Genomic DNA, 14,673 nt, shown 5'->3' on the forward strand with positions numbered 1-14,673 from the left:
TCAGAACTCTGAGATGGGTGTTGGTGCGGTTTCTCCGTGTCTCAGGAGCTGAGAGCCCTGCATCGATTCCCCATCATCCTTACTGCACATCAACTAGGGCCTTTACAGAACGGGTGAGTGTCTCAGAGTTGGTGTGCGGGGGCGGGAGGAGTCTCTGTCAGTAACTTCCTTAACAAACAGGACCACCGATGGCAAAGATTGGTGACATCCACATTGCCATCAGCTTCACCCTGTCTGAAACACCTTCTGTCAAACTTCCGCCTGTTAGGAATCTACACAGACTGTCCCATGGGCTAGCATTTCCACTCATGATTCCAATTTCGGGAACAGAGCTTGGAGAACTGGCTGGGCTTGGGACATCGGTATGGAGTGCCCCCCTTAGAACCTCCCAGAAACTCACCCCTGATGGTAGGCATGGGCACAGTCACTGTGCTGGGAAGATATACCAGGGATTTTTTTTTTTTTAAAGAAAATGCTAGAAGGAACAAATTTTCTGGGCTTTCCATTTCCTTCTGTCTAGCATCAAATTTCGTAAAAAAGTTCAAACAGCAATATAGGCACATGATCCAAACAAATCAACTTCCTGTCAAATGAAATTAGGTGACTCTCCCTGGAGGCAATAACTATTAACAGTTTCGTGTGCATCCTTCCAGATATTTCCATGTGCATGTAAGCACATATAAAATCAATCAGCCTAGCTCATTCGCTATCATTTCGCCAAGAACGATTAGCAACCTTCTGACTGCTCTCTCCCAGTAGGTATTTCCTGTTAAATAGTGCTGTGAACTTCCCCATCGTGGTAGGAGCTAAGCAATCAGAGAAGAACTGAGATCACCAGCCAAGGGGGATTGACGTATGTACGTACAGACAGATTGTATTCTTTCCTCTTCCTGGACTTCAATTTCCGTTTAAAGATGTTTATTCCGTCCCCTGTCATTTGGAAGTCAGACAACTCACATCTACCCCCACTTACACTGCAGAAGGTCGGTAACCTGTCTGAGGTCACCCAGCTGGCTGGGTGGCAGAGTGGGGTTTGGGCGACTCACGGCTGTCACGCTACCTCTGCTGAGCTCACCAGCTCCTTCCCAGGCTCAGCGATGTCACGTCTTCCCTCTGCCTCTTCTCGCTCAGACTCCCTCTGTGTCGTCTCTGCCTAACCCAGGCTGGGCTGGAGCCCTCCTGATCACCTGCTAACAGTTTCTGGCGGTGCATTTCCATGGTCTTTGGATTTGAGCAGCCTCTCTGCCTTTCCTCGCCTCTCTTTCTTGACTTCTGAGTTTCTCAGGAAACGCTTGGAGAAGCCAACACTTTTTCTTTTGATCCGTCTCCCACTTCTCCCTGCAGGGATTACAAACCAGTGTATAACTGGAGCGTCACCTACGAAAGTCTCGCTTCCTATTGGGTCTCGGGACTGTGACTCTGGGGCACACCCACCGTCTGGTCTACAGCTTACAAATTCTTCTGCCCACAAAGCCAGTATGAAAATGATAGCATTTGTGAAGTGCTTAATTGTCAGCGTCGAGATTGAGGCTTTCTAGACATTGCAGTGGATCTGGGGAAAGAGAGAGACGGGGCATTTGGGGTGGCTCCACCTCTAACTTTGTGGCCCCTGAATGTTCTGTCCTGTTTCTGGACCCTCAGATGCAATTGCAATCTGCAGAACCATGGCCTGGCCGCCCAGGAGGGGTCTCTAAGGATCCGGTCAACTGGTGTTAGCTCTGTAACTAACTGGCTTTGCCTACACCTGACTCCAAGGAGCCATTCTGGAGCCTCCTCTGTCACATTTCTGGGTTCCCCAAGTAAAAATGTGGCTGAGCAAATTCTTCAGCTATAATCCCCAGCAATTCCACCCTGCACCTGAAACCATGCCTTCCCAACATGTAATAACCTCTTGTTTTTGTTTTTTTTTTAAATTTTTTTTTCAACGTTTTTTATTTATTTTTGGGACAGAGAGAGAGACAGAGCATGAACGGGGGAGGGGCAGAGAGAGAGGGAGACACAGCATCGGAAACAGGCTCCGGGCTCCGATGCAGCCCAGAGCCTGACGCGGGGCTCGAACTCACAGACCACGAGATCGTGACCTGGCTGAAGTCGGACGCTTAACCGACTGTGCCACCCAGGCGCCCCATTAACCTCTTGTTTTAAGGCAACTTTTGGGTACTCATACCAAGAAACACCAGGTTCCTGTAATGGAGAACAGACCACCCAGTGTTTACTTCTCCCCATTCCAGAAAGTACTGGGGAGAATAACCAGCTTGGAACCATTTATTCACCAAATGGCAACTGTCTGAACTGACAGGGAGTCTGTCTCTCTCTCTCTCCCCACCAGCAGAAGGCTGGAGTATTTGGATTAATGAACAATTTGGTGCCAAGCACAAATACCATAGACATTTAGCAATAGGAACAGATAACCAAGTTATTCATCAAATTCAAAACTGTTTAGAATGGCTAATGCAAAGCTGAAATACCGAAGATCCCTGGATGATGGGAGGTGGGGACGAGCGCCAATGCAGAAGCAAGAACAAATGTGTTGCTTTATGTGACAGCCTCCTCCTCCACCGTTGTTTTCTTTTTTTTACATTTGTTGGAGGCTTCACTTGGACGTGAGAGAGTCAATACAGCCTTCTGGCTAAGAACGTGCCGTCTGAACACCGACCGTTTACATCTGTTAAGTGGGGATAAGCTTTAGCTCCCGCAGAGGGTTCTTGTGAGGACGTAAATGAGTTGACACAATATAGACAGACCACTTAGGACAGATGCCTGGCACAGAGTAAGTGCTGCTAAGTAGCTGACAACATCACGGACAGGAACCATTGTTTGGATTATAACAGAGCGTCTACTGTGCACCCGATTCTGCTAGAGTCTTCGTACATGTGGGAACTGGGGTGAAATCTGCAGAATCCCCCAAGCACTCTTGGATAACCTTGACTCCTGGGTGGGTTCTAAGTGCATTACTAGCTATACGCAAGTTCTGTTGAGCAACCACTAAAACACAAAGTCTCCCACATAACCGTTCAGTCATCTCAACTGTGTGGCGGGCACAGTTGTCTCCATTTCACAAACGAGGGCACCGAAACTCTGGGAGATTAAGTGATCTGTCCAAGGTCACTAAGAATAGCGAGGGCAGGGAGAGCCTCAGAACCTGGCCTTGTGATGCCAAGTTCAGTGTTTCCCCACCTAACTACGGCTGCTTCACATCTCTTCTCATCTTCACCTGGCATTTACTTTTTTCTGTTGGTCAAATAATATGCTCCATTTATAGAATAGTGGGTCATGTGTTAAATGAGAGTATGTCTGGAGATACGCTGTCTTCCAGAAACAAAATTTTCAAAATGTTTTCAGAAAAGAACAATTTGCCTGAACAATCTCCCCCTCCCCTTTAAAGATTTAGGAAGTTGAAAGAGTTATAGAATTCCCTTCCTTTCTTTAGGATACTAAATGGTATTTGGGGGGCAAGTTTTCATAGAGTGCTTACTTGGATGTAGCCTCTGAATGACAGGTAAATATTACACAACAGGATATTTCGATAAAACTATCTATAGTCTCAATTAATTGCAGTCCCTTCAGATAACAAGCCATTCAGACCGTGTCTCCAATTCAAAGCCGGGCGGGCTCCTGCCCCTAGAGATCGGTCACTGACCCAGAAAGGCAGGGCTTGGGCGCCATCTTGGCTCGGGTTTGCTTTGTCCTCATTGACTCCTGGCTCAGGCTCAGGGGAGGTAAATATATTTCTAACTAGGCCTGAAGTCTGTAGATTCTGCCAATAGCATCCATTTACACATAAAGAAATCAGACACGTGGACTTTAGGGATCTTCTTTCTTTTTTCTTTTTTTTTAACATTTATTTATTTTTGAGACAGAGAGAGAGAGAGAGAGAGAGAGAGAGAGAGCATGAACAGGGGAGGGTCAGAGGAAGAGGGAGACACAGAATCCGAAACAGGCTCCAGGCTCTGAGCTGTCAGCACAGAGCCCGACGCGGGGCTCGAACCCACAGACCGTGAGATCATGACCTGAGCCGAAGTCGGACGCTCAACCGACTGAGTGCCCCAGGCGCCCCAGGGATCTCCTTTCTTAACATGCTCTTAGCAGAGGAAAATAAAAGCAAGCTAAAACCGTCACAGCAGAGAAAAGGGTGGCATTGGCTTTTCCCTACCATATGCTCTTGAGATACATGAAGATACAAAGCCGAATGTGTGCTTCAGGATAGGAAGGTAAGCGATTTTGAAGTCAGTATTCTGAGTTATCAGACTATTTTAGCAGCACAAAAGGACATGAAGCGCCATACATTAATGTCCTGTGATTCCCTTGTTCTGAGGCAAAATGACCTAGCAAAGTTAGCAGTGGGGGGGTTACTGGTGGGTCCGGACCTGTGAAGGGATGCCATCGTGAACCTCATAATGTCTACAGGTAAGCCTCGCCTCTACGCCCTATATTTCTTGCTGTTTTGCCTCTCTTGCATAAATGGAAGCCCATCTGGGAAAATGCAATTGCATTTAAAAAGTCTATTTATTATTTATACTCTACCGCTTGCCGTAACGGATATTAAATTAAATGTAAATGAAAGTACACACCCAAATTTCCAAACCCATGTTACATCGTATTGTTTCCAAGCTACCAACTGGGTTGAGGAAACCCTACAGCGTTTATGGCTCTGTGGGGGGGATACGCATTTCCATGTGCTTTTCTGGTATGAATCTGTCAAATGAACCCTTGTCAAGTGGGGCACGGGAGGTGAGCCACAGTTCAACGACAGACCGCAGGAGAAACTAAAATGGAGACGTTTATTATTCACAGATCTAGACAAAGCATGCCGCATACCTTGAGGGGCCACGTGGGGTGGTCAAGGGAGGGTGCAGGGAGAGAGGCAGGACTGGGGCTCATGCCTTTATTAGGGTCCACGGTAGAGCGTTTGAGGGTTTCTGTGCTGAGGCTAGATCGGTCAATTCAGACCAAAAGAGTGGGCTTCTGTGGAGCCCATGGGGGTCTTTTCTAAGGGGTGCACAAAGAGAAGGCCTGGGAGGTGGGGGAGATGGTTTATCACGGGGGCCGTGGGGAAGTCATCAGGAGTTCCATTTGCTTGGGACTCTGTGGCTGCTATCTAAGGCATGCCCTCGCACAAGGGGGCTCTGGTCAATTTAAGATCCCCATAGGTCACGTGGCCAAAGCAAACGGCTGCAGAGACCCTAACACCACGGAGTAGCCTAAAGTCTCCATACCCAGGGGACATATTCTTATGAGAGCAATCTGTTCTCCAGGATGCCAGTGTCAGTGTCAGGAGCTGAAAAGGGGCACTGGCAGCAAATTTCGAAGTCACTTTTGCCCAGCAGATGTCTTCTGAGCAAGCCTCTTTGAGAGCCAGTGAAACAGCGTCCCGGCAGGGGGGTAACTAGCAACATCTTGGGATCTCACAAGAGGATCAGACTCTGACAGAGGATAAAGCTTTGTGGAAGTGTGTGGAACAATGCGGTATTATGGTTTAAAAAATTGTTTTTCAATGTTTACTTATATTTGAGAGAGAGAGAACAAGAATGAGTGGGGGAGGGGCAGAGAGAGAGGGGGACGTAGAATCCGAAGCAGGCTCCAGGCCCCGAGCTGTCAGCACAGAGCCCGACGGGGGGACTCAAACTCACAAGCCATGAGATGATGACCTAAGCGGAAGTGGATGCTTAACTGACTGAGCCACCCATGCGCCCCAAGGTATCATGGTTTTTAAATAGCTAACTGGAGGGAAGAGATCCACGTGGTACGGATCAGTGAAACGTATCAAAATCTAGCAGGAGACTGAACTCTGAGGTAGAGCGTCTGCGTTGTGGCCGACAAGGCTTACGCACGAACGTTCAGGAGGCCACTGGGGCAAGTCGTTGTACGTTTGTGCATTTCCACCTAATCTCGTTTCAAAAAGTCATCAGGGAGAGAAGTCCTCACAACTCCAAAAGAGGATGAAAAAAATGGTCTGTGTCCATCTTCAGAGGAACAGCATACTAAGAATAAAATAACCGTACTGAGACTCTTATCGAGGACTTGGCTAGAGTATCTCTGCTCACGAGGGTACAAGAGCTGAGCATTACCAGGAAACGAGCCAAAATGTTGCTGTCAACCAGGCAAAGACCCGGAGTGGGAGAGTTCCCGAAGATGGAAAAATGAAACATACAAAGTGGCAGCCACAAGGGCTGGTAATTACTAAGCAATGCCTCACAGATGCAAATCAGTAAGTTTTAGGGCATTTTTCACTCCTATCTGCTGATCTCTGCTATTCCCCGTGGAGGACACAGAATCTACAGGAATTGGCCTTGGTCTACCAGACAGATGACAGAAGCTTTTGTTTTCAAGTTTTTGCCAGATTTCCAGACTCTGGCAAATCTAGTGTCTTGATTCTAGAAGGTTCTTCACCTCGTGGTGTTGCTTTATTTAAAAAAAAAAAATTTTTTTTTTTTAATGTTTATTTATTTTTGAGACAGAGAGAGACAGAACATGAACAGGGGAGGGGCAGAGAAAGAGGGAGACACAGAATCCGAAACAGGCTCCAGGCCCTGAGCTATCAGCACAGAGCCCGACGCGGGGCTCGAACTCACGGACCGTGAGATCGTGACCTGAGCCGAAGTCGGACGCTCAACCGACCGAGCCACCCAGGAGCCCCTCGTGGTGTTGCTTTAAACAAACAACTGGAGAACACGAAGTAAACTCAAACAGTAGTTCTGTAATTTTTTTCTCCATAAACACTGTTTGCTACACTTTAGTTCTTTACTGTAGTAATCTGGATATAATTTTATAGGTCAAGTAAGTACGTAGGGCATTTTTACATCCATCAAGTAGAAGTACCTTGAAATTTTTTAAATGAGGCTATAAAAGATATTTGCATTTGCTTTGTTAATTTCTGCCCAAGTTTCAAAATTTCCTCATCTTACTGCCCTTAGAATTATAAAAGATTTCACATCTCACTCAGTAGGCATTCTTGCCTCGACCCCTAGGCTCTAATATGATACTGCATTTTTTTCCCTGTAAGGTTTATTTATTTTGAGAGAGAGAATGAGAGAGAGAGAGAGGACGTGAGTGGGGAGGGTCAGAGAGAGAGGGGGACAGAGGATACGAAGCAGGCTCCAGGCTCTGAGATATCAGCACAGAGCCCAACGCGGGGGTCGAACCCATGACATGAGATCATGACCTGAGCGGAAGTCGGACAGTTAACTGACTGAGCCACCCAGGCATCCTGATGCTGCGTTTTCTACTCATAGGGTCACACCTGGCTAAGAAACCGGGGATCCTTTTAAAAGATGTTTATTTGTCACCAAGGAGACCGACTTCTGCCTGACCTTGTATGCACACTCGGGTGAGACAGGCCTTAGTTTTTCCACTGCCCTGTTCATTGCTCTGTCCTAACTCTGTTGCTGTGAAAGGAAAAGAGGCTGAAAATGCACTGCCGTTGGGTCAAAATTAGGAAAACAGGAGTCTGTCCTTTGAATAGGGCTGGATACCAGGCAGGTGGGAGAGTCTGGAGCCTTCCTTCTTCGGGTTAAATTTATGTTAAGTCTGTTGAATGAATAAATGATGCATGTTGTTTGAAAAGCGAAACCATCCTCCGAAAGAGCCACAGAAACACCACTGATGCTGAAAAGTTATTTGAACTTACCTTTGGGTTATTATAAGTCAGGTTCTAGAACAACGATCTTTACGGAGTAGTGCCTTTTCATTTCACAGAACTAACAGATTCACATGAGCCTGCACTGGTTTCTGGTAATCCTAGTTTGTTTATGCTCTGTTTCACTTGGGGGTATCCAATCTTCCCTGGATGGCAGATTTCTCAAGAGATCGGTGATCATACCTCCTAAGGCATGACTGAATTTGGGGACCACACGTGAGAAAAGCAAATGCTTGAATTTAATTCATTTGGTAGCAAGGCTGAAGGGAAAAAAGCACTTTAAACCCGCAGAACCTGGGCTATACTTCTCTGGACATCCATTTCTCTAGCGAGATCTAGATGCCATCACTAGTCTGGTGAGCATCACTACAACAATGGCTGGAAAAAACTTCCTGTCCCAATGTCAGGGATGCTCAGTGCCTATCATTTTATTCTGCATCTTCATCTAAGAGTTCCTGTATTTGGCCCCACATGGGGTGGCTGGCTGAAGGGCCGGGCCACGGGTCGTAATAAATAGGAGACTCTGATGGCTCCACTCTGTATGATCACACACACTGGGGAGGCAGCAGTCACACCTTGTAAGGCATTTCTTAGCAAAGGTCAGAGAAGCCTGCCTTGAATAAGATGCCAGGTCACTGCAAGACCCTTTCTGTCACAAATCTGGTTATTAAATAAACGCAGAGACAGCATGGGGGGAGGCAGAAACGCCACCTACCACTCTACATGTCTATTTAGAATATAAGCACCTTTCACCTGGAAGGGAAAAGGGAGGGGCAGGGCTCTTGTTAAAAGGAATCTAGGAGGCGCTTGGGTGGCTCCCTCCGCTAAGCTTTCGACTTCGGCTCAGGTCACGATCTCATGGTTTGTGGGTTCGAGCCCTGCATCCAGCTCTGTGCTGACAGCTCGGAGCCTGGAGCCTGCTTCAGATTCTGGGTCTCCCTCTCTCTCTGCCCCTCCCCTGCTCATGCTCTGTCTCTGTCTCTCAAAAATAAATAAATGTTAAAAAAAATTCTATTGGGGTGCCTGGGTGGCTCAGTCAGTTAAGTGTCCGACTTCGGCTCAGGTCATGATCTTGCCATTTGTGAGTTCGAGCCCCGCGTCGGGCTCTGTGCTGACAACTTGGAGCCTGGAGCCTGCTTCGGGTTCTGTGTCTCCTTCGCTCTCTGCCCCTCCCCCACTTGTCCTCTGTCTCTATCAAAAATAAATAAAATGTAAGAAAAAATTTATTTTTATTAAAAACAATAGGAATCTGGGACCTTCCTCCCCATCACCACCACGAAGAGGATCTCAAGGGGGCAAGGGTCTTCACCCCAGGGGCACCACCGTGCTGTTCTACAAGGAACCAACCTATCCTTTAGAATAGGGAGAAGCCGGCTGGCGTGGCTAATATCCTCTGGCCTGTAAGGTGTCGGCAAAAACGAGCCACAGAGAACGTGGAGCCCGCCTGGGTGTGTGGGTGCTCCACCCAGAGCCTTTGTCCGCTCTGCTGGTCACGCAGCAAAGTAATTCCCTGTTGTTCCCAGGAGATCATATCCCTTGTAAAGGGGGCCTGCTTGTCATCTGCTGCAGCAGTGGAACTTTCAGAAGCCCTTTGTATGTGTAAAAAAAAAATGCTATTCTGGCCTGATCTGCAAGAGGCCCTTTCCCACTTCTCCTTCAGCTGTCCTCGGTCAATCTCTTTCCTAGGGGTCATGGCTTGAGATTCGCCTGACAAATCACTCCTCTGTGACGTCCTGGAGAAGAGCAAGGTGCGCGCATGTTTTTTCCCCCCTGCGACTGATGCCCGAACAATGGGTGTCCACCTACCGGAAGGTAACATTTTCTGTTTTTGCTGGAGGACCCTAAAGCCAGATGGAGGAGGTGAAAGATCTCCTCGAGGTGCCAGCCTGCCACTCGGTACAACCTGTAATTCTGTCCCTTGAGCTTGGCGCACTGAGCTGGGGGTGTCGGGGCGCTCCCGCTCACGCAGACTGTAGACACACGGATAACTAGGATAACCACCCTTCCTACGAGGACTCAGCCCCCTCTCTACCTGGCGCTGGAGTCCCGTACTTTGAAAACACCCAACTTCGCGGCGAAAAGGAACGCGCGGCTTACCATTTCCGCTAGATGGCGCGATTTCCCCTACTCCGCCCTCGAGACACCCGAATTGTAAAATAAATACAACCCAACGCCTTCCGAAACCACATACATAATAGCAACTCGCAGGCTCCCATTAAAAATCTCAATTTGGGGGAATTGATTCTGCCCCGGAGCAAATCTAATGCAATTACATTAACAGGATGCAATCAAGAATTGCAACTGAGCGCCCCTCCCCGCCCCCCGCTCCGACACACGTCGGTCCTCCCCCTAAATACACCTGTCCCCCTGTTTCAGCTAGTTCTCCGGCGTGAGCCACGGCTCGAGCCGGGCGCGGAATCGTCTCTGTGCCCCGCCCGTCGGGCCCACCCCTCCACTTAGGAACGCCGGGGCCACTCGGGAGTCCGATCCCTTAGCACTGAACCCAAGTCCCGCACCTTCCTGCATACAGATGCTCCCAGTTCAAAGGACCGCTGGGACCCGAGCCCAGAAGGTGCAGCACCGACGCCCCCCCTCCCCCCCCCCCCGGGGGCCGGCGCTTGTCCCGCGGCTCTGCAGCTGGCCTAGGCAGCCAGGCGCGGAGCTGGAGGAGGGGGACCCGGGTGAGTCGGGCCAATGGGGGTTCACGGCGGGACATCCCAGGGTGCGCGGGCCGGGCGGTGACCGCGCCGGAGAAAGGGAGCTCCCAGCCCGCGCACGGTGGAAGAGACGCTCGCCGGGTCTGTCCAAGCACGCGCGCTGCCGGCTGCCCGGGGAGAGCATTTTAGGAAAAAAGAGCAAATACTAAACCACAAAAACTTTACTGCTGCCAAGAGCTAAAGCGATCGAGGCGCAGCAAAGCTCCAACTGTGGACAAGACTGGAGCAAGAAGAGACGCGGGGCTGGAGAGGACCCGCAAGTGCCGGCGGCGCCTCGGGGATGTCAGGGCCGGGTCCGCCCCGCTCCCGGCCCGCGCTTACCTTGGCGGCTGCATGAGCCCCTGCGGCCCGCGGGGGGTGGGGGGGTGGCGCTGGCGGGGCTGCGGGCGAAGAGGGGGTTCGGGAGCGCAGCTCGCGGGCCCCGGGGCAAGGTGGGAGGGGCTCGGCAGGCGTTGGTCCCCGCCGCCCCGGCCGGCTCAGCACCGGCCCGGGGCGCGCCGCCTGCTCCCGGGCTGCATGCCTGCGAGCGCCTGGAGGAGCCGGCCCGGGAGCCAACCGCTCGCGCTTCCCCAGCCCAGCGGCTCGGGCGGCGCAGCCCGCGCTCGGGAGACAACTGCGGAGTCGGGGCTGCTCGGGCCCGCCCCCTCCCTCGCCCGGCCCCCGCCCGCCGCCGCCGCGCGCGGCGTCGAGAGGTTCGTTTGCGCGCTAGGGGAGGGGGCGGGCCGGGCGCCCCGGGCGCGGGCGGGGGGCGAGCGCGGGCGGGAGAGGAGGTGGGGGCGCGTGCTCGGCTGGCCCCGCCCCGGCAGCGGCCGCACCCTCCGGCACCGGCACCCGCACCCGCACCCGCTGGGTGCGCACGCGGTAAAGTCAAGGCTTGCGGGAATGCACCGGTAAGGGGGGCGCGGGCGGCAAGTGCGGCGACCCTCGAGGCGCCTCCAACTTTCCAAATTTCCCTCGGGGATGCTGCGGAATGCACGTTTTCCACCCTCAGCTCTGTGCCGGTCAGCGGGGGAGTTGCTCTGAGGTTTCTGGAATAGACCGTCACATCCAGAAGAAACGCTTCTCTCTGCGGAGACGCACCTTTGTTCTATTGAGATGTTAGGCTAAGCTTTTTCGTTTAAAAAATGCATACGTATGCATTCAGTGTGCAATACACAAACACGTTCTTGTGTACAGTTTTACACCACTCGGGCGTATCTAGAGTGAAAAGCAGGCCGTGTCATATCCCCTCCCCACTGCAGCAGCTCCCCAGGGGTAACCTCGGGTCAGTGTGGGCTCCTCTGTGCTTCCTTCCAGTCCCTGCCCTGCGCTCTTACAGGCAAACGCACAGACTGCAAGTGGATTCTCACGGGCTTTTCAAAAGGATGTTTCACCCTGCGGCAACGCAGGCACGCACTGGCGAGAACAGCGGTAAATCTCCGGAGGCTTCCGGAGTCCAGGGAGAGACCCTTGCAGTGCAACGGTAGAGAGCCACCCAATCGCCATGTGCGAATCTGAAACCCCAGCTGGGCCATGAAGTCAGCCTCAACACACAGCTCACGCCCAAATTAGCATTGCACGGTTAGAGAGATTTTTGCCAGTGCGTTTCAGACAGGGTTATGACCTTCCCGTTGGTACAGAAAACAAACTGCCTTGGATTTTGATATGAGAACTTGGATTTGCAAAATGAAAAGGTTCCATCCACGTTAAAACACGATCGTTATTTATGCTTGTGGTCTTGAGGGATGTGGTTTTAACTCAATATTCTGCGTTTTATTGGCCAAAGGTATTGAAATAATCTATGGTTGGGATGTAAAGAAAATCCATGTGATTTAGCAGGAAGGGATTAGATAGTGGGATCGCCGGTTTCTATAATTAGCTCTGGCTGGGCCCCGTTTCTCCCGCTATAAATAGAGGAGTTGTACTCGATGTGGGTGTGCGTGCGCACTTGTGTGCAAATGCGTGCTCCGGCCCTAATAGCCGTTGAAGAACTAATTTCTCCCCACGTTCATCTTTCAGCTCAGCTCCAATATCTCTCCTTTAGGGAATGGCTCCCCCAGCACCCCGCGCGTTTCCTGCCAAACGCTGATCTCACCTATTCCTTACGGTGACCTTTCCATAAATGTAGGTGTCTCCCACCATACTGTAGGCACCATGAGGGTAGGTCATCATTGCATCCCCAGTGTCCGGCACTTAAGAGGCATGCCACGAGATTCCCTGAATGACTACCACCCAGATAGTGGATTTCTTACCGCTCTTCCAAATCGCTTGGCATCTGCAAAAGATCCGTAAGTGGAAGCATCTCGTTTTTACAAAGAAACCTTCGGAAAGTACCCAGCAGGACTTTCCCATCTTGGGGGACAAAGAGTTGTCTGTCTGGATGAGGACAGACAATTCTTAGTTCAACCACAGACTCTGGATACAGCCCACAGATATTTACCTTGATGAGCGTAGGCTCCCATGGAGATGACAACGAATATTAATGCTGCTCATTAAGTACTTGATTAAGTTGGAACCATGCATAGGTAGTTACAAGACACACATGAGCACTCAGAGTTAAATGAGGCCATGGGGTGTGTTTAGGGTGCAAATTAACAAATGTACATGCTTTCCACCAACACTCTAGAAACATTCCTAATATAAAGCTCCAGGGGATGCTTGTCTTTCTTTACTGCCGAGGGCCTGGATTCCTTACAAATATGAACAGGAAACAGGCTAACCTGGGCTCAAGTGTTAAAAAAAAAGAAAAAGAAAAAAAAAAGTAAGGCCATTAAGAAACAAGGGGTAGGGGGAAGTGAGTATGGAATGCAGTACAAGAGTGATGTCTGTATCAGCTCCTCTCTTGTCCCATATGCAGAGTTGCCAAGGGAGAGGTTAAAATCTGGCCTCACATTTATTTTTGTTATTTTTTTCATGCTTATGTTTTGAGAGAGAGAGAGAGCAGGGGAGAGGCAGAGAAAAACAGTTACAGAATCCGAAGCAGGCTCCAGGTTCTGAGCTGTCCGCACAGGTATCCTGACTCGGGGCTTGAACTCATGAGCCCTGGCCTCACATTTTTGTAGGCAAACGGGAGAGCTGTGGCTTCTACCCTTTCCTGGCCTCTCTCTCTCTCTCTCTCTCTCTCTCTCTCTCTCTCTGTCTCTCTTTCTTTTTTTTTTTTTTTAGGTTAGGGATATGTGCAGTGGCTGGATGTATCTTCAGGCTGCTTCTGGAAGCCCTTACTCCATGGGGAGAGCGTTAGCCTGCCGAGAAGGGCACAGTGATCGGTCCAGCCCTTGGGGCTCCAGCTGGTGGACCGACGCACCACACCCACCGGTGCTACCAGGGTGTGGGCTGATCTGCTGTCTCTGGCTGTTTCAAATACAGGGTGGCGCCTGCTGGCCTAGAGCACACCCTCAGAAGGTGGATTCCTGGGGAAAGTGATGAAGGATTTCTTCCCAGCTGACAAAACAACGTGGAGTGCATTGGCGGGACCCTTCACTCGGGGCTGGCATCGGGGGCTGTCTCTTTGGATTGGGGGCCACGCCGGTATGTTTTTCTGGGTAAATGTAGGTTCAAAAGGAAAAGGGCAGCTTCAAGGAGGAGCGGGACACAAGCTTTCACAGAAGCCTGCTAGAGGAAGAGGGAAAGACTGTCCCCCGCTTGGCCTCGGTGAGACGCCAGGAGGGACTGGGTGCTGGGGACCTGCTTGTTTTGCACCGAAGAAGCTGCACAGGCTGGACGCGTCCCAGGGGCGTGTCTGCTCTTACGATCCCAACCCGCTTGGTGTCAGGATGCTGGTGTTTGTGCTCGACCCTGCAGCAGGTGTCCCCTCAGGGAACACAGCCTCCACCCGTAAGCCGCTTGCGGTCCAGGGGCGCCTGGTGGCTCAGTTGGTTAAGCAGCGGACTCTTGATTTCCGCTCAGGTCATGATATCATGGTTCATGAGTTTGAGCCTTGCGTCGGGCTCCACACTGACAGCGCGGAGCCTCCTTGGGATTCTCTCTCTTCCTCTCTCTCTGCCCCTCCCCAGCTTGCATGCACGCTCTCTCTCAAAAGAAATAAACTTAAAAAAAAAAAAGGCACTTGCAGACCAGTGGGAGAAAGAAAAGAAGGCCAAGAAGGCTTCAGTAGCTGTGTGGCATGGCGGGGGGTGGGGGAGGGTTGTTTGTGCCTGAGCCGCTCTGTCTGACCTTCTCCCTTCCCATGTAATTCTAGTAAAACCAGTGCTTTCTCAAGTAGGGGTTTAAGCCCAGTCTCCCAGCCTTCCCTTCCAACCAGAAGCGTTTAGGGGTTGACTGTAAGGTAGAGGGGAACAAGAGACAGAAGAAAAGTGCAAATACAATGTCATGAGATTTAGA

General features: G+C 50.7%; 1 protein-coding gene across 1 annotated transcript in view; it reads right to left on the reverse strand.

Annotated features, from left to right (window-relative positions):
* RGMA (repulsive guidance molecule BMP co-receptor a) overlaps nucleotides 1-10,951 on the reverse strand; it is a 47,751-nt gene extending 36,800 nt beyond the window's left edge. Inside the window, exon 1 of the mRNA XM_043554769.1 lies at nucleotides 10,675-10,951. Coding sequence (XP_043410704.1) covers nucleotides 10,675-10,688 — 14 coding nt within the window. The 5' untranslated portion in view covers nucleotides 10,689-10,951. The remainder of the gene's footprint in view (nucleotides 1-10,674) is intronic.
* Nucleotides 10,952-14,673: the final 3,722 nt, after the last annotated feature.

Source organism: Prionailurus bengalensis, chromosome B3 (genome assembly GCF_016509475.1).
Source record: "Prionailurus bengalensis isolate Pbe53 chromosome B3, Fcat_Pben_1.1_paternal_pri, whole genome shotgun sequence".
In the NCBI taxonomy this organism is placed as follows: domain Eukaryota; kingdom Metazoa; phylum Chordata; class Mammalia; order Carnivora; family Felidae; genus Prionailurus; species Prionailurus bengalensis.